This window comes from Cryptomeria japonica, chromosome 1 (genome assembly GCF_030272615.1).
Source record: "Cryptomeria japonica chromosome 1, Sugi_1.0, whole genome shotgun sequence".
NCBI lineage: Eukaryota > Viridiplantae > Streptophyta > Pinopsida > Cupressales > Cupressaceae > Cryptomeria > Cryptomeria japonica.
The window spans coordinates 251,688,334-251,709,719 of NC_081405.1; the positions used below are offsets into that span (position 1 = coordinate 251,688,334).

The window sequence follows — 21,386 nt, forward strand, 5'->3', positions numbered from 1 at the left end:
GCTCTTGCTTCATGATCGAACTGATGGTCCCCATTCAACAGATAATCAAAGAAACTTACAACATCCTGCGCAATGTCCTCGTAGTTCCTGATAATGACTCCACCCGACCTCATAATATCTGATATTTTGTTTCTGTTTCGATTGGCAATGGCCAACCGGTGGAAGAATTTGGTGTTTTTATCTCCTTCCTTTAACCATAATTCCCTTGATTTTCGTTGCCAGTGGATTTCCTCAAATCTATGGATTTCATTTAGGTCTGATTTGAGAGAATTTTCTTTGATGAATAGATCCTTAGTCATTCTGAAGACGTAACAAAATTAGTTAAATCAACCAATTCTGCCTTAATTCTTAATTTCTCCATATGAATATTCTTGAAGTGGTTGTTATTCCATTCTTTGATCTTAACCTTAATATACTTGAGCTTTTTTTTGAGAATGAGAAGTCTTGAATGATTCCCAAAAATTGGCTCATTTCACCAAGCCGCTATAAGATCATGTAGTTCTACCACTCTGAGCCACATTTTCTCAAACTAAAATGAAGTACCTCCCTCCGCTTGAGCCAAGGCAACCTCTAGATAGATCGGGTAGTGATCTAATCCGATGAGTGATAGAATCGATGATTCTAAGGCTAGATTTTGGCCTAGCCACTCACCAGAAACAAGGAAGCGGTCAAGCCACTCAGCAATATTAGTGAAGCCCAATCTTTGGTTCGACCATGTGAAAATTCCATTTTTCGGAGCAATGTCTAAGAGGTGATTTTTCTCAACAAAGTTCAAGAAGTCTTTTTGGGACGTACCAGTCCTCTGAATACCCCCACTTTTCTTAGTGCCAGAAAGGATCGCATTAAAATCCCCAGCTACCACACAACTATCACTGGTAATATTGTTTATCTTAATGGATAGGAGATCCCAGAGAGCTCGCTTATCACCAGCAGAAGAAGGTCCGTACATATTGAAGAGATTGAAGCTCTCATTACATCCAAGAATAGTGACCAAGCAATGTTGCCAATACTTATCTTCTCCCACAAGTGAGATCTTAACATTCATGGGGTTCCAAATAATTCCCAAGCCACCGAAAGCTCCATCCGATTGCCTAAAAGACCCATTCCACTGTTTTCAAACCCTCATTTTGGCCTCAATCTCAACCTTGGTCCATTTAGTTTCCTGTAGTAGCCAAATATCTCCTTTGGTGTCATCAATCTAGCACTTAATCAAGCACCATTTGTCAAGGGCATTGATACTCTTGACGTTCCAAGATAGGAGTCTCATGACTCCTAGGGAAGGGAATTTCCCTTCCCTAAATTAAGTTTGGTTTGACCACAGGTAGCACCAGCTACTGCTAGCATGACTTTTTTGGACTTACGCCCTCGCACACCTTTTGGTTTAAAATTTGTTTTATCAATAGTCGAATCTAATTTTCCAAAACCTTTTAAGGAACCCTCCATTATCATCTCTAAGTCAAGTTCAAAGTCCTCCTCCCCCTCCGAGGAGGAGGTTTCAATTTCGCCATCTTCTAGTTCAATGCCTATCGGAGAGTGAGTCTGCCCTTCCAACACCCCTATAGTGTCATTCTCCATAGCCTGAGCGAGTGGATTTCCATCTTCAATTGCCAATTAATTCATAGGCACAAAGGGGGAGGGTGGAAGAGAGTCCACTATCTTGGATTCAATGTCTGCCTGAAGGGATTTGGTCTTCTCTAGTAGTGTGAGAAGATCTTGCTGGCTCTCGCTTTGGCCAGAGGAGGGGAAAACTATGATCAAAGGGGTTTCTTCCATTAGCGTAACATTTTCCTTCTCAAGAGTATCGTTGTAGAGGGCATCCCCGATGTCATCAGTAGTGGGAGGTTCCAATTGCAAATTAACCTCAATAGGAGATTGCATACATGAATAATTTCGTAGTATCATAGCCAAGACATCACAGTTAATACTGGTATGATCCAAGGAGAAGCATTTAGGAAAAATATGCAGCTGATCTTCCCTGTTAATCTTCTGAATCCAGATCTTTCCAGCCCCAATAATTTGAACTTCATCAGGGATCTTGTTGATTTGGTTTGTGCTAATACAAATTCTGAGAAAGCTTCCCCATAGTCTATCTTCCAAGATGTCATTTGCTGATACAAAGGTGCCAAGGTTTTTGCATATGTCCTTAACAACATCAATGTGCCAATAATATTAGGGACAATTATACAATCTTATCCATACCTTGCTATCTGGCAAGACATATGGCCGAGGATTGAAATTGGGTTGCCAATCGATGGTGTGAACTTCAATGCCATCTAGGATATATGGACCTCTATTTTTTGCTTTTCACTTCTCCTTGTTGCTCATAAATTCAATCATATAGAAATCATTCGAAAGAATGTTAATATTAATATCCTTTCCCCACTACACTCTACACCAGGATTCAAAGCTGTCCTTAACCCACTTTCCCCCACCCCACTTGATAAAAAGGCAAGACTCAAGCAAATTTGACCGAGCATAATTAATTTTATTCTCATCCAGAAAGATAGTGGGTCTTGTGGTTTTACTTACTGGTTTATGAAAATGGGGCCATTGAGAGAGAGAGAGAGCCTTCTCTCCGATAATCTGGGCATCTTTCAAGATTCGGTCGAGGGTTTTGCTTAATCGGACGGAAGTTAGATCTCCAAAACCTGGCTTGGTCTGCCTTTGAGTTTTCTTGCCTGAATTGCCCATTCCATTTCTATAAATTGCCATGATCAGTTAGGGGAGCCAAAAAAGGGTCGGTATGAGGGATGTCCCTCTTGAGCGTCGCTTCAGAAGTGTTAGGTTTTGGATGCTAGTTTCTAGGGCCCTCGGATACAGGATGGTTAGCCTTGCAGAACCAGCCTTTGTTGTTCCAACTAAAACCATCTGCCTTCCATTTGTGTGGGTCAATAAGGCACAAATTACCACATGAATAGGGGTTTCCATGGTTTAACCATGGATTGGGATATTTGGAGCCCCGAAACCTATCTGTTACCCTAGCTTTAACCGGTTCCTGGACCACTTGCCTTCTACCAGTTTTGATGGGGAAAGCAATATCCGCTTCGTCGCTCCAAGAACCAACCTTTGCGGACTGGGAGCTAGAATACCTCAGATCAGTAGCCCTCTTCTGTTCACCAGCACCTCTCCTGCTACCAACCAGTGTCGCTATTTGGCTCCCGCCAATTCTCTCCATTTCAACCCTCCATGGGAAACCAAAAAAATGAATTATTTTTTAATAAATTTAAATTTATTTAAATGCAAGGGAGATTTTAATTAAATGTAGATTTAATTAAAATGGGAAAGGGGATAATTGATTTTTTTAGTTAAATGTGAATTGAATTAAAATGGCTAGAGGGGGGGGGGGGGAATTTAATTAAATTTCTTAGACAGAAGAAGGGTATATTAATTAAATTTTAATTTAATTAATAGGTGATTAGAAGAATATGGATATTAATTAAATCTTAATTTAATTAATTGGAAGAATTAAGAATAATTAAATGAATAAAATTCACTTAATTGGAAAAAATCCTTGGTGCAAATGACTATTGGTATAGGTATAAATCTTGCAACACTTTGATTTAAGATTTAACTCTTAGTCTTACTTTTCTTTTCTCTAAAAAATATCCTTGACCACTTATGAGTGGCAACATAGAAGCTCTACACATATATATGGTTTCATTTGGCTAGAAGGAGCACCTGATATTGACAAATTGCAATGGTATAACAATCAATCAATACAAAGTGCACTTGATTACATTGATATATATGTCTCTACATAAAAAACCCATGAACACTTGAATCAAGAAACCAAATATTTCATTGATCTATTATTGATGACACTTTCTTGATGGACACGGAAATGATTGTGTTAGCTAAACCTTCCATCGACTGTTGCGATTTGGTCAATCATGTTCAATGCCATACAAAGTGTGCTTCTAAAAAATGTCTTACGAGGAAGGGAGAATCTCTTCCATGTCATTATAAATCCCCTTGGACCATTCAAGAAAACTCAAGGGGCCAAAGCACAATGTTGTGTCACACTTGGGGCTAATTGGAGTAATTCGACCGAATGTTTTTGTTATCATGTGACACCCATTGGCGTAGTCGTGGTGCCTAGATGACACCAAAAGTTCGGTCGAACTATTTTTTATATAAACCTAGTTTGGTTGAATTGAGTTCGACCGAACTATCCTATGTGTCATGTGATGTGGGAGCAAAATCAACATTTTGTCTGCATTCTTGAAACTTTTCACTTCTACTTTATTTTTCTTCAGGAAAAATATGTTTTTACAAAAATCAAAATACCCTTTTGTAAAGATCTAAGTCATGAATCTAGACATATAATTTTTTTAATATTCTGATTAATTTTAATGTTTGTTATTTTTTAAACATTGCAAGTAGGTTTTTTAAGTTCAAAAAGAGGCTTATTTGAAATTAAAAAAAATAAAATAAAATGGTATTAAACATTATTATTAAAAGTAATTTTTACTAGAAGAGAGAATCTTCTCTATAAGGATGTAGTTTTCTTTTTGATAATGCTAAATTTAGTAGACAAAACGTGAAGCCAAATGAAAATTGCCAAATTTAGCTATGTTGGACTTCAAAATATTATTACGAGAAAAATATACATCAAAATTATTTTTTTAGCACTGCATATATATGTCCTCCATTTGGAAAGTTAAAATCAAGAAAAAATAGGTTTTTTTTTCTTTTTTTGATGATGTTGACTAAAACCCCTGATTTTCAACATTTTTTAGCAATAAAAAATCTGTTTTGAATATATAAAAAAAATATAATTTTTTTTTATAGACATTTAAATTTTATTAATATTTCTACATTTGGTCAGTTGACAACATTTTGAAATTCAATTTAGAAATATCTTTTATGTGGTCAAAATTAATATTTTTAGTTGTGTTGGCCACTTCCTTTATAAAAGGGTGACACAACATTGCGCTTTTACCCCAAGTCTTTCTAATACTGAAAATGGCCAACCTAAGCATGCCCCTACTCGCAGTGATGATTGGATAAATATTCACAACCCATTCATACTCTCTATATGGAGGTCCAATGTAGATAGTCAACTTGTTCTCTCAATTGATGTTGTGATCAAATATATTGAAAAACATGCTGCTAAAGTTGAAAACAAATCTGAAACATACCATGGAATGTTGTCTCGCATTTCAACCAACTTTGACTCTATGAGATTTTTCCAAGATCAAGAGGCAATAGAAAGCACAAATAAGAGAGAACAAAATAGATGATAGAAATAAACTATATTCTATCAAGATGAAAAAACTGATCAACTGGATCATCAATCGTTAGATACAATAATTGTCCGTACAAACAAAGTAGATGAGCCTACTTATATAGGAAAGGCTTATGGATATGTGAGCACACAAACATGACATGTGGCTCAATAATAAACAAGGGTAAGTAGGAAATAGGTGTGGGTAGGTAGGAGAAACAATATAATATTCCACATGAGGTGGATCACCCATTGAATGTGGAGTGTAACAACAAGATAAGTCCACAAAAGGTGGAAATTCTCCTACACACACTATCCCAATGTGGCACAAACACCCAAGTGTCTCGTAACCAAACTACTATGAAATGCATTTCCTAAGTAAACTTAAGTAAGGTGTAATAATATCCAAGATGAATGATTATTTACACCAACACCCCCCCTTAAGTGCAACTTAGGGGAATGCACTTAAGTCTACAATGCAACTAAGTAATGCAAGATGGGCCTTGGCTATGAGGCCATGTTAGGAACCCATGCACAAATACAAATGCATGCAAACTAATGCAATGAAATCTCTCACAAAGCGGGGAAAGAGAGAAAAACCCAATGGAAAAAAACCCTCCCCCAAAAGAGAGATGAAAACAATATACAAAGAACTCTCATAGAAGTATGTAAGGAAAAAAACCCCATGTGAGAAAAAAGTCTCCCCCATATGAGAGAAGAAGAAGAGAGATTAGGAAGCCCTCCCTCAATGTGGAATCTGCACCAATGATAGAAGCTCGATGATGAATGAAGAAACTACTCCATGAACATCGAACCACATTCCTCCCCTTAGGAAGAAACAAAACCAAAGGTGTATCCAAAAAGTCTCCCCAAACATGAAGGGAAGATGAAGCAAAAATACTCATGATGAAAGGAATCTCTGAAAACTGCTCAAGTGTTCCCATGTCGATGTTGAAGGTTACCCCCTCTAAAGGTGGTAAACTGCGCCACACTGCTGGAAAAGGCACTCCAAGATCTAGTGGAGATGAATGTAGAACAATGTCCAAAGACTCATATGTCTCCTCAAAAGATAAAGAGACCTCCTCCAAGTGTTGTACAAAAGTATCCACAATCATGTCAACCTCTAAAGATTGATCATGTAGAGAATGCACAAGAGGGTCAGAGTGATCCCTCGTAACAATTGAAGAAGGATCATCTTCATCAAAGAGAAGATGAATGTCATCAATGATGTCTCCCAAATCTATAATGTAGGACTCCACAAACAAACCTGCAATGTTTGTCAAGCAGGCATCCCAATCAACTGAAGCTGGAAGACATGAAATATCTTGCTGCACTGAATCATAAGAAGACAAAATTGTCGCACTAGCTGCATCATTAGGTGCAATAGGTGGTGTGATATCAATAGGAGGAGATGAAATGAAATTCTCAAGAATGGGATCACATGTGAGAATCCCCAAGTTCAAATGCCCGAAGTTCTCTTGAAAATCTGAATCATTAACATAGAAAGAATCAACCTCATCAATAGGACCAAAATCTGAAAAAGAGTACAACTGAGATGCATGATCAACCACCCCAGTCACAATGATAGCTCCGCTCACCAAGTCTCTTATGATAACTGAATCAGGTGTGAACTCCATAGTTTTCCTAGTTGCCCCATGTGTGATTTGATAGATGGAAAGAAGATTATTTGTTAAGTAGGGTACACACAACACATCATTGAAGGAGTTATCCCCAATGGAAATAGATCATTTCCCAATCACATCCATGTATGTATGATTGCCCATCAAAATATGCGGAATGTGGCAAGGCTCAAATGTAGAAAACATAGACTGTGAAGATGCATATGATGAGAAGCCCCTGAATCTAGAAGCCATCTCCTTGAATCATGACTTGTAGTAGCACAAAGAGCTTGTCCCTTTCCTTTATCTGTCCCAAAAGAGTGATCCTTTCCTTTATCCTTGGAAGAAGAAGCCGATGTAGACATTCTAGAGGTAGGTTGACTCTATTCTTCTCAAGAAGATTCTTCAACTCATCAATATCCTTCTTATAACAATGATGCTCATCATGTCCCAACTTCTTGCAATATCCACACAAAAGAATTGTCCTTATATGATTTCCTCTTAGGTGAGAATGGTGAATCACCTTGTTGTGGAGAGGAAGATTGTGCTCCATCTTGTTGTGGTTTTGACTTAGGTTGATTTTGATTCTTTCCTTTTCCTTGATTATTTTGATTCCCTTTGTTAGCCACCAAAGCTTGTGACTTTGAAGATTTGAGAATCCCCATTGTGGTCAACTTAGATTGCTCAAGTATCAACATCTCAGTGAATGAATCAAATGAGGGAGAAGTGTATGAGGAACCTTGAGCTAACCTATGGGTATGAAAGCTAGATACAAAGGCTGCATACTCTAAAGGAAGCTTGTCCAACAAGTTATAAACCAATTGAGCATCCTTTTTGTCAATTCCACAATCCTTTAGCTTTGCTCTTAGCTCAGTTGCTTTTGTGACATAATCTTGGATTGTATCAAAATCCTTGGGATCCAAAGTTGTGAGTTCACTATCAAGCTTGTAGCCCTTAATCTCATCAACTTGACCATACAATTTCTGAAAAATATCCCAAGCCTCTTTAATTGTTGTACACTTATCAATGTGAAAAATGAGGTCATTTGATACATACTTTCTAAGAGTTCCAAGTGCCATAGCATTTTTAGTAACCCATTCAATTTGAGCATTAGGATCAGCCTTAGGATTAGGTGGTGTTGTTATAGTTTCATTTACATATGAATGAGTCATTTTTCCTTTAGTTTACTCCATGCCTTAATCTTCCATGATGCATAATTATGAGGAGTTAAAAGTGGAAATTTAGGAGAATCCATAGCACCAAAATGAAAAAAACACAAGATAGAGAGAGAGAGACATAATCACACAAGACACCCCCCCAAAATACTCAATCAAGAACCCCCCCGCCCCCCAAAATGGTGATTTTGGCACTTTATACTTAGTGCATATACAATGGGCCACTTGCAAAACAAGGCAAAGTGGACTTCTAATTTCAATTTACAACTTCTCAAAATGAGATCTAAGAGACTTCAACAAATACTGCTAGTGATCTAAACTGAGATCCAAGCAAAATACAAGTACCAAATAGGTCAAAAATGACCAAATACTGAAAGTACAATTTCTACTTAAAATCACTGCAAACAAATGGCAGATTATGAAAGTAGACAAAAAATTATGCACTTTAAAAAACAAATGGCACCTGAAGAGGAGTCCATATGAGCCCAAATGAAGCCTCCAAAGTTGTAAAAATTGGGATTTCATGATTTCTGAAAAAACTTGTATCTGAAAAACAGAAAATTCCTGCACCAATGTACAGATCACGAATTTCTACCCCAAACCAAAAAAACTTCCTCGAAAAAAGGAGTTTGGATGAGTGAGATATCACTATTTGAAAATTGCCTGCAAAATTATAATTTCTAGAAAATTTCCGCCACACCTTCAAACTTCAAATGCCTCTAGCTTTGGCCTCCGAAGTCTAATTTGGATGAAACAAAAGGCAAAAATGACTCTCTTGGACCTCCTCAATCCAATGGTGACCTCATATTTGACCCATCAACCTTCAATAATAACCTGCAATAGAAAGCTTCAAAATATACAACCCCAAATAGCATCAAATTTCTCTCAATTGACAAACCAATGACACTCTAATGGCTCTAATTCCATGTGAGATTTTGCCAAGATCAAGAGGCAATGGAAAGCACAAATAAGAGAGTACAAAATAGATGATAGAAAAAAAATGTATTCTATCAAGATGAAAATATTGATCAATTGGATCATCAATTGTTACATACAATTATTGTTCATACAAACAAAGTAGATGAGCCTGCTTATATTGGCAAGGCTTATGGATATGTGAGCACACAAACATGACATGTGGCTCAATAAGAAACAAGGGTAGGTAGGAAATAGGTGTGGGTAGGTAGGAGAAACAATATAATATTCCACATGAGGTGGATCACACACTGAATGTGGAGTGTAACAACAAGATAAGTCCATAAAAGGTGGAAATTCTCCTACACACACTATCCCAATGTGGCACAAACACCCAAGTGTCTCATACCCAAACTACTATGAAATGCATTTCCTAAGTAAACTTAAGTAAGGTGTAATAATATCCAAGATGAATAATTATTTACACCAATAGACTTTGATAAGCCAGGTCTTAATGATTTTCGAAAAATGCTTATTGACAATCTCGTGGACCGATATATCGGTCCTCAAATTACCTCCCATCTTTTTACTATAGATACCACTATCCCTCTCTAGTTGAACATTTGTTTCTTTAAATGTGAACCAAAACAAATTCCAACCTGTATCAATCTCACCCACAACCACAACCACTAAACCAAACTATATTGCAACTTACATTGCACAACCTATACATCTAGAGAGAATGTCTCTTATTGAAGTAACTCAAAAATGGTCCTTCAATGCATCTAAAAAATATTCTCAATGGAAAGAGTGACCTAGAGTAGCCATTGTTCGAGTGTCCCCTTGATTCACATCCATCCCTACAAAGGAGGACAAGTCTTTCCAAGTATTTTTTTGGAGTGAACTAATGTTGTACCACCCATTCCATAATATTCAAATGGATTTTGGCTCATCAAATGATGAAATATAATCACAATGGGAGAGGTTCTCACAAACTACAATCCATGACATGTACAATGGACACCTTCATAAGAAGTCAACAAAACTAATGGTAGCACTCCTCCAAGTGAGCCAAAATAAATGCAAGAAAACTTCCTAAATGAATGGAAAGCCCTATCATATTTATACCCTAGCCTTCCTATTCACCTAGATGAACTTGAGATGCTTGACCAACGTGACATTGACTTAAACCACAATTGGGAAGAACATCAGTTTAGTTGGGAACAACAAGTGATAGCTACTACTTTTATACACTCCTATCAACCAAGATCCATGCCCAACATGTTCTTAATCAGAAGGCCCAATATAACCCGTCTATAAAACAACAAAAGGCATATGATATAGTTATTTCACATCTACATGCCAATACTTTACAACTACCATTGAAAATTATTGTTCAAGGTACTCTAGGTATAGGAAAGTCACACCTGAAAACAAGAATAAATTCTACACTCAAGATATCAACACCAAATGGATAATCTCCATTATTACTCCTTGTACTAACAGGCGTCACAACATTCAACATACAAGTGTCAACAATTCATTCTACCATCCAAATTCCAATCAAAGAAATGGTCCCTCTACAAGGACAAACACTAGCAACCTTCCAAGAAAGCATATACTTCAATCATTACATTCTAATTGATGAAATGAGCTTCACTGGTCCAAAGCTAATAGATTATGTCAATATTAGGTTATGTGAGGCATTCCCTACACATAACCAAATTCCATTTACAAGACGTTGTGTTCTTTGGAGACTTGGGCCAACTTCTACCTATCAAGGACATTCTGATGTATGCTTCAACTTCCTATTGAGGGACACTATGACATAGCTTCACAATAATTGTAACAATGAATAAAATATTTTTTCAAATTAGAGAGCAACCTGCCCAAATTGCTTTTCGTGCACTTCTCTCAAATTTACGAAATGGTCAACCTACAAATGCAGATTGGAAATTTTTAATGTCTCACTCAAATTCCTCACTCACCACTACAAAGCAGTCTATTTTCTTATCATCCGCACATTTATTTGCAACAAATGAAATGGTGTCATTGCATAATAAATGCATGTTATTGTCTAAGGAAAAGCTTACTTCCCTTTCTACTGTTGAACAACTCGGGGGATTCACATCCTCCAATCCAAGATGAAGAACAACTTCAATATAAGATCTTCTTATGTATTGGCCAACATGTTATGTTATGTACAATACAAAATTGTGGGTGAAAATAGGTCTCATGAATGGTGCACTTGGACAAGTCAAAGCAATTGTTTACAACGATGGTGAAAAACCACCTCAACTTCCCTTAATTATTGTTGTCCAATTCAAAAATTATATAGGTCTGACTTGGGATTAAGCCAACCCAAATAATATCCCTGTAACTCCAATAAGTCGTGGTCTCCAACATAATATACCAATAGAAATGGCATGGGGCTTAACAATAAACAAATCACAAGGGCTCACACTTCAAAGAGTGACAATCGACATTGGCAACATTGATCGACAAGGATTGACATTCACAGCTATTTCAAGGGTTCGAGAACTTGCAAATATTTGTATGCATCTTACCTTCACATTCCAAAGATATTCACAAATGAAACAAAGCCCATATGTTGCTTGCCGAAAGGAAGAAAAGGCATTCTTGACAGCATTATCAAATACAAACTCTTGAACCTATCAACCATAACTACAAAAAGCTCTAGGTTTGTTCCATCCTCTATTTCTTCATGCCTACTATTCAATCAATATCTTACCAAGAATGTATTATTGAACATTAGACAATACACTCCAAATAATTGATGCTGGTGATCAATGAATGATCTCTATATGCTAAATTATTAAACTTGTTCAAAATATAGTACAAATTTATTTCGCACTATGTCACTTTGTCAATTATTGTATTGGCCATTGTTCTTCTTTACAGTTTCAAATCAACTACACTCACTAGGAACTTACTTGAATGTGCATTTTCTTCAAAGCTTCCAACGATATTCCAAATGCTTATGTTTATGAAACAATAATGCAAACCATCTCTTCAATTCCACAATCTTTGTAATCAGATTATGCATTTTTTAGATATTTTATTTAGATTACGCATTTTTTACTATTACCCATTTACCTTTCTTTCATCTTTATATACACTACAAATTCTTGCATTTAAATCTCCCTATCCTCCTTTCCAATTACCCCATTTTACTGGGACATGAATTATGGCTATATGATACATTATTGAACTTGTTTCATTTATTAAAATAAACTACTCACACTATGCCACTTTACCATTTAGATTATGCCAATCTTCTCCTATTTCCCTTAATTATTGTCTTTCCTAGTCTTCTTTTATTCGGCGTACCCATTGCACACCAAAGTGCAATTACTAATTCATATATTGTTCATAAAACAATATGACATCTAATAGTGCGCAGCGAATACTTCTTTACATAGTTTGTTAAGAATGGCCAACCAATGCAATGTAAAGTAGTTTGATATTTGTAAACTAAAGTAGTTTAAATAAAATGAAACCATTTCCATACAATCTAGACCCAAATTTTATAAACTAATACCCGAAAAGAAAATTTAGAAGCCCCCTTCAGTAGGAGCACCTTAATTCATAATGCAAGGGTTTTAGGGTCTAAATTATGAAGAGATTGGTCCCATGTAATTGGGGAACAAATGATGCATGCTTGATCCTTTTCAAATTTGTTGTGGAAAAAGTGGAGACCATGCATTTCTTCCTCAGTTTTTCCTAAAGATTCAGAGTCCTATGTGGACCCTTGATGGTAAAAGATCGGTTAATTTTCTCAGCAATATGAGAAATTTCAAGTAGTCCCGCTTCATAGAAGTATCCCAGTTTGAAGGCTTCAAGACTGTTGTGATTCTCACACATAGAAGCAGGATAATGGCGTTGCCTCCCTCCTAAACACACACACTGCTTCTGAAACGGCTAATTGTTCGAAAAAATCAGAATGGGCTTACTTGCAGTCATGGCGTTTATGGTATTAACATTTCAAACACATTCCACTGAAGCAGTTAACAAGGATGGAGCCGTTCTGCTTTCTCTTCTCGACAAGTTCACTGCACCTCCCAAGTTTTTCAGCACTTGGAACTCCTCCGACAAGTACCCCTGCCACTGGAAAGGAGTCACCTGCCATCCTCATCACACGGTGCGTATACTTGATCTTTCTGAAAGCCAACTCTCTGGAACGTTGTCTTCAGGCATCTGTGGCTTACACAATTTGAAAGAACTGGATTTGAGCTTTAACAATCTCTCTGGGACCATTCCTTCTGAGCTAGGAAATTGCACAGAGTTAGAATCTTTAGATCTCTCAAACAATTATCTCCACGGGCAAATCCCTGCCCAACTGGGTAGCATAAAAAATTTAAGAGTTTTGTCAACCTATGATAATTTCCTCAGTGGAAGCATTCCGCTCTCCATTTTTGGCCTTCCCCTGCTGCAAGTGATTTATTTGTCTACCAATAATTTGACAGGAGAGATCCCGTCAAATGTTGGGAATCTCACCCACCTCTCCAAATTATGGTTGGGGGAAAATCTCTTGGTTGGAGAGATACCCTTCTCTATTACCAATTGTGAGCATCTAACAGAACTTTTTGTGCATGAGAATATGCTGATTGGGGAGTTGCCACAATCTCTGGGCCGGCTTTCAAAGTTACAAAATCTGCATGTTACTTCCAATAAGCTTAGAGGTCACATCCCCAAATCACTTGGTGACTGCACAAATCTCATTGAAGTTGAATTGTCGAACAACTCTTTCAGTGGAGAAATACCATGGGAATTCGGCAAGTGCAGCAATCTCACCATATTTTCTGCCACTCAGAATCAGTTTACAGGGCGCATACCATCCTCGCTTGGATCGCTGCACCGCTTGACCCAGCTTTATTTGAACCAGAATTTGCTCTCCGGCGCCATCCCAGCAGAGCTTGGGAATTGCAGTCTTCTGGAGGAACTCAGCTTGCATACAAACAAACTTGAGGGGTTGATTCCTCCCGAGTTGGGTCAACTGGGGCGTTTACAAATTTTGTTCTTATCTGACAATTCATTCATTGGCTCAATTCCTCCCCAGCTTTTCAGGGCAAGGAGCTTACGGGGACTGTATCTCTACAATAACAGTCTCACGGGAAGCATATCCCCAAAAATTTGCAACCTCACGCAGTTACATTACCTATATTTGGAGGAGAACCAGCTATCAGGCCCAATACCCGCAGAACTTGGGAATTGCAGTCTTTTGGAGGGGCTCAGCTTTCGTACAAACTTACTTGAGGGGTTCATTCCTCCCGACTTGGGTCGACTGGAGCATTTACAAGGTTTGTATCTAAACAACAATAGGCTCACTGGAAGCATTCCTCCAGAGATTGTTCAATGCCAGAGCTTGACGAATCTGAGTTTAGGACACAACAATCTAAGTGGCGTTATTCCCTGGTGATTTCAACATCGCAACAGTTGGATTCAACTTACTTTTGTATTTGGTAATTTGCAGCTCATATCATGATTTCTCAAGCGAAAGTTTAGAACTAAGGGATTATATTGTAATCTACTCTTAAAAATAATTAGTTATCTTAAAGTATATAGTCTGCAATGTTCTATAATGTTGAGAAGTTTCTGTAGGACTTAATCGTAAGTAGATTCTCTATTTTGTAATATATAGTTTGCTTCTAAAATTAAAATTTATTTTTTTATTTTTTTATTGATTTATTATGATAATTTATTATCCAAAAATATAATGGAAAATAGAAGAGATTTGAATTAATGTATTGTTTAGATGATTATACAAATATTTATAATCATATAGAAATATTAAATTAAATAATCATATTTTGAAGTTAAAAGATAAGAGCATTCTTTTGATAATATTTCTAAGTTATGCCACTCATTTAACATTTTAAGATATTTAGAGAGAAGTAAATTATCTTAAAATGATTTTTGTTGAAATACCAATGTTGTGTAGGTTTATTGTTGTGATATTTGACATAGTTCAAATCACTTTGCATCAATTTAATCTTGTGTCTACATCAAATGATCTTATCAATATGAGATATTATCTAGTCACTCTTTGTGTGTGCAAAGCAATATGAGATATTATCTAGTCTTAAAACTATTATTATTTGTGTCTTTAAGACATATGAAGCAATGACATTCAACTTTCATAATGACTTAACGATGCATTCTCATGATTTTATTGTTTCTTTAATGATCTCTATTTGACAATGCAACATTTAGATCAAAGTTTTTTCAATTGATAGATATTTTTTTCATACCAATCTCTCTCATATTATTATTTTTTCTATCAAATTTGATTGTGTTTGATGACATTTTTTATAAACCATTACAATTAGTAAACAAATATATTAAAATGATGTCTTTCTACTTATAATATAGAGATTATTACACTTAGAAAGATCTAGAGTGGTACAATTCAATCAATATACTTGCATTTTACACTTAAAAACTAAAACCTTTTTACTTGTATTTATTGAGTTATCAATCCTTTAAGAGAGGTCTATGTGAGTGAACAAATTGTTAGCATTTCTGAATCATGGTTTTTTTTATATAATTAGCTTTTTAATTATGTCATTGATTTAAAAAAAATGTATCTAGAAAGAAAAAATGGATTATATTTCATTCATATTAAAAATATTTTGAACATAAAAGGAATAAAAATATGAGATAGAGGGTAATACCAACCATGAATATTTGTATTTATGCTTTTTATAGAGCACTTTTTTCCTTTATTAATTAAAAATATGTGTAGTCGGTTAAACGTTGAAAAAAAAGAAACCTTTTATATTTGTATTCAATGATTTGTATATATTGATTTTAGTGTTTGATGATACAAAATATTTAATTTTGAGGTATGTCTCCATTGCATGCATCTGTTACATATTAATATTATTTTAGTTAAGAAAAAATAAGCAGTTATATTCATATTATTATACATTTTTTTAGAGACTTGTTGATCTGTTGAGAAAATGTAGGCAATATATTTTGTTATTGATGATGTTTGACAATTTGTGTTGTCACTTAATTTGGACAGATGGAGAATGTGTTAGTGATATTAATATTCCATACATTGATGTCGAAGTCAATTTGAAACCTAATTAGTGGACACCATATCAGCTCTGAGTTCATGGTTTAACTTATGTTCATAATGGGGACACTTTTGGTTAGAGAGTACATGCTTGGGGATGTCCTATTATTTGTCTTTCTTCAATTCCTTGACTATGAGTTTGAAGGAAATTATCTAAGTGTTGAATCAGTGAGTTTCTCTATGATTGTAGGTCATTTGTTTGCTCAGCATTGTATTGTTTTTTATTTGTTTTATAGTTAGGCTTGGTGATGGATTTTATGCATTGTATCAAGTTTTCAATTGATTTCATTGTCTACAATAAAAGCTATGTATATTTCATCTTTCAGACCCAATTTGACAAAGGAACATTTTTAGGTCATATGGAAGAAGAATTCTTTACATTTTCCTGCATTGTCAAATTTGATAGTATGCATTTGAAGACATGATAATGCCAGTGCCTTGGAATTGTGATGGGAATTTCAATGGTGAATGACTTTTTACTTACTATTGCTACACAATCTATCAGTTCTACATAGTGTTTGTTAGATCAATGATTTACTACTTGTGCATCAATTCTCAATGATAGAATATTAGCTCTGTATAACCTCAAGAGGCACGACTTCCAACTAGAAAATAGATACTCGTGCTTTGTGAAAATGAGGAGGAAAGTATTGAACAACTTTTGTTCCACTGTCCTTTTTCTTGGAATGTTAGACATAATATTATTGGCATGTTTTCACTGGACTGGGACTGAAACTCTACTGCTAAGGATAATCTCTTGGATGGTTTACCCTCTAGTCATCCCCTGCCTTTTAAACTTTGGAGGCAATCTTTCTTTCACACTAGTTGGAGCTTGTGGAAAGAGTGGACTAATAGAATCTTCAAGGAAATAAAGTGTGGATGGGAGGAACTATTGAATAGAATTATTTCTAATTTTAAGGAGAATATGATATATTTTGTGAAGTAGAAGCATACTCACCCTCCAATTCCTCTAGATTGGGTGATCACTAGATCCCAAGGTTTTGAGTCAATACATTCTCGCTTCTCTACCCCTCCCATTGGATTTTGCAATGCTATTAAATGGACCCCTTGACATTGGTTGGCTAAAATTGAATTTCGATGGGTCTTCCCATTGTAACCCAAGCCAAGCAAGAGGGGGTGCTGTGATTAGAGATTCACGTGACGATCTAATTCTTGCTTACATGGAAAATATTGGTGTAGAAATCTCAAGTGTGGTTGAAGTGGTTGTTGTGTTTCATGGGCTTGTTGCTACTAGGGATAAGGGTTTAAGAAAAATTATTTTGGAAGGTGACTCTCGCAACACAATATTGATGTTGAATGAGGTGGCCAAGCTGGATTGGAAGATTGCTTCTCTCATTGACAAGTATTGTGCCCTCCTTCCTACTTTGGGCAATGCTAGATTTTGCCACATTCACCGTGATGGAAACTGGGTGCTAGATAAGCTGGTAGGGCTTGGCATGATGGTTAATAATTTGAAAGTGTGGTCCCACATGAACGAAATCCTGATTTCGGTTTGTGCCATGATATCGAATAACTTACCCATTAATGATGTGCAATCCCAAGATTACCTTCTTGGTACTTTCTATACTTGCCTTCTCCTTTCCTTGTCTTCATCAATCTAGCTAAAATCTTAGAAGTGATCTGACTTTTCTTGGCTCTCATCTTGGTATAGACATTTGGAGTCTATACTTTGCAACAATCTATTCAACCCACAATGATTAAATTTTCATTGAGTTTACTATTTAAAGGGTTGTTTTTTCAGTAATATATTGTATTAAAAAAAATATGTTATCTTATGCATGTATCTAATGCAATCAATTTTTTAAGCTAATTGTTTTTTATAGATTGTAAAAATAATTTGCATTTATCGATATTTAATTTTTTTGTTCTCTTGCTCTCTCACTTGCTCTTTTGTCCTAATAATGTATCATGATATTTGATGCCAAACGTTAACAAAACAAAATCTCTATAGTCAATCTAAAAAAGTAAGAAGCAAATCATTTCTAATATTAAATAAAGCATTTTTATTTTTGCTAATTTTTTTTATAACCCCACTATATTATTTAAAATATATTTAACTATAGACTGCACCATCTTTTGGTGAAGTGCTAGTTTACAATATTTCTATTGTGCATCAACCCATCATCAGCTGACAGAATTTGAGCATGGAAGAGGTTTGATAGTTGAAGCTGGCTATGTCGCATGACTTCTTTAAGAGCGCTTGACTCGCCTCTTTCGTAACAACACGATAACTTCATTACCTAACAAAAGTATCCTTATGTTATTCCACACGCATAAATTTTATACTTCATTCAAACTGTAAGGATGGCCAAAGGGGGTGGAAGTGGAAAAGACTTGATTATTTAAGTCGACACAGTACGTAAAGAGAAAAGTCTTTTCTAGGACATGACTGACGGCTGTTTGGAAACTTTGACGATGACTTTGTCAAACTAAAAAAGTCTCGTTAGCTTCTTCCACGAGCAGATCATAACGCTATGGATCTCTGTATATACGAGCAAAAGCTATGTTGGTCCTGTTTATTAATTAATAAAAACTTAAAAATACGTCTGTATTTTTATTTTCAATTAAACATATATTATGATGAATAGAAAACATTAAAATTATACAATAGAGTGATGACACGTTTTCTTAACAATATTAGAAATTTTTATTATTTATAGAAGTATCTTGAAGGATAATGAGGATAATGAATATTAATAATGTGATTAATAAAAGATGTATTATGATATCTGAATAGACAGCATCAAAATTATTCAATAGAATAATCGCACATTTTCTTAGCAAAATCAAAAACTCTTATTATAATATTGTATAAAAGTATTCAATGTGAAGGTTGAAGGATAATGAATATTTATAATATGATTAATTATTTGTTTATGTGTAATTATAGATTTCAGTTATATATATGCATAACAATATATCTTAATGATGAATGAATGAATAATGACATATCCTTAAGTTTTATATTTTCTATTGTACATTGTGCTTTTGATTGATAAAGCAATGAGAATGAGAGCGTTGATCCTTAACATATCATACATATCCTTAAGTTTTATATTTTCTATTGTACATTGTGTTTTTTATTGATAAAGCAGTGAGAATGAGAGCGTTGACCCTTAACATAGCAAGAACTATAAACAACACCAAAACAACACTATAAACAACACTTAAACAACAATAATAAGAAATCTTTCAAAAATAAAAAACCATCAAAGAGTTTTTAACATCAAAATACAGGGAATAAACCCAACCAAAGCAAAAGACTAGAAAAGACCTAAGGGACTGGCTTTTGGACACGAATCCTATCAATAACTTTGTTCCAGTCATCAAACAAAAATTTAAAGAGCTCCTGGGCCGCTTCCTTGTCAACTTCATCCACCGTAGTATGCTCCTGCAGGAGGGAGAGAGTCACCACCGACACCTGCAGGTAGAACTTGTTTATACTAACCATCTGTCTATCACAATCCTCCATCCTACGCTTGATCTCCCTGATCTCCTCCTTGATAGGCTTCACCACCACAATCAGACCCATGTCATCAATTCAGCTCAGAAGCTCTCAGTCTTCATTGCTAATTTCTAGAATTTGTTCCATGGTAGGGTTCCCCTCAAGAACCTCACCCTCATCCCTGTGAGAAACCTTGTGTTCAAACTGATTGTGAGAACTCACGACCCTACATTTCTCATTATCACCTATGTTAGTCATGCCATTCTTGGCCACATCATCCCCATGAATAGTCACAGTTTGAGCTCCAGTAGTGTCTAGATCCACCATTTTTATTATTTCATTAGGGTATGCCAAGTTAATTTGACCAACGGGTTCCTCATTAGATTCCCAATTATCTGCACCAATAGGGGCCAGAACAACACACATCCACAACATGCATATGATATTTGGTAGTGGGCAACATATATCTTGCAAGAATATATTATAACTATTCTAATAGAAATATTATTTGTTATGATAACTACAATTACAAGTAACACAACCGAACAATTACCCTGCGTCAAAACTACTTATGAATACTTCTTTACATAGTTTGTTATGAATGGCCAACCAATAAAATGTAAAGTAATTTGATATTTGTAAAATTAAGTAATTTAAATAAAATGAAACCACTTCCATACAATCTAGACGCAAATTTTATAAACGAATACTCGAAGCGAAAATTTAGAAGCCCCCTTGGGTAGGAGCACCTTAATTCATAATGCAAGGGTTTTAGGGTCTAAATTATGAAGAGACTGGTCCCATGTAATTGGGGAACAAATGATGCATGCTTGATCATTTTCAAATTTATTGTGGAAAAAGTGGAGACCATGCATTTCTTCCTCAGTTTTTCATAAAGATTCATAGTCCTATGTGGACCCTTGATGGTAAAAGATCGGTTAATTTTCTCAGCAATATGAGAAATTTCAAGTAGTCCCGCTTCATAGAAGTATCCCAGTTTGAAGGATTCAAGACTGTTGTGATTGTAGACACCTAAAATTAATTAAATTAATAGTTAATTAATTTAACCCTATCAACATAATGTTAGTGAACAGATTTTTTTTTTCTTTTAATTGAATTAATTCAAAGCTCTGTTACCCTCTCTGAAAAACAAAAGTTCAACTAATAGTTGGGTAAGTGTGACATACATCACTTCCCTCTGAATTTTGGATAGGTACAACTCCCTCCATTAGTTATTCAAGGAATAATCTAACTAAATAAAACTGATATGCTTTTAACTTGAAAGCACGTGAGGCTACCTACTTCATTCTTAGATGAGAGGCCGATAATATGCAAATATTTTAGAAAAACCTTTCTTCAAGATGCTTCACCACGAAAATTAGAAGTAATCAAATCAAAGTTCAATAACACTGATTTCAGCACTTCATAAAAATAAACACAAGAAAAAAAGTCTCTTTTCAAACAAAAATCTTTCTAAACAGCACAGAAAGAAGCTCCAGATTAATAATAGCATTCACCATCAGAAAGATAATCACAGACACTTTGACCGGATTAATATTTGCAAAGAAATATTACTCCATGGATTCAAACTCAAAGATTTAAAACCTCAAAATGCATATGAACTTTATATGTATATTCCATGCAACAAAGACAAAAAGATACACACATAAGTTCCTTCCAAGTTCAGATTCTAGGAAAACTGATCACTCCCTTCCAACAAACCAAAATTTTCTAAATCTCTAAGTCTACCATTCTAACCCTTACTAAATCTATTTCATCCAACTTATAGTAGTCTTTTCAAAAATAGAGGAGGTCTCCCTGAAAACTCGACCTCCTCTGAAACAGTTATAAAACTAACAGAGTATTTAGGGGACAGATGTCC

At 35.4% G+C, this 21,386-nt stretch overlaps 1 protein-coding gene across 1 annotated transcript; it reads left to right on the forward strand.

Annotated features, from left to right (window-relative positions):
• The first annotated feature begins 12,918 nt into the window (after window positions 1-12,918).
• On the forward strand, window positions 12,919-14,376 carry LOC131050549 (leucine-rich repeat receptor-like protein kinase PEPR1). The gene has a single exon (XM_059209543.1). The coding sequence runs from the start codon at window positions 12,919-12,921 to the stop codon at window positions 14,374-14,376; it is 1,458 nt and encodes a 485-aa protein (XP_059065526.1).
• The last annotated feature ends 7,010 nt before the right edge of the window (window positions 14,377-21,386 follow it).

Coding starts and splice junctions, on each gene's coding strand:
- LOC131050549 (XM_059209543.1), top strand. CDS start 12,919: ATGGCGTTTATGGTATTAACATTTCAAACACATTCCACTGAAGCAGTT.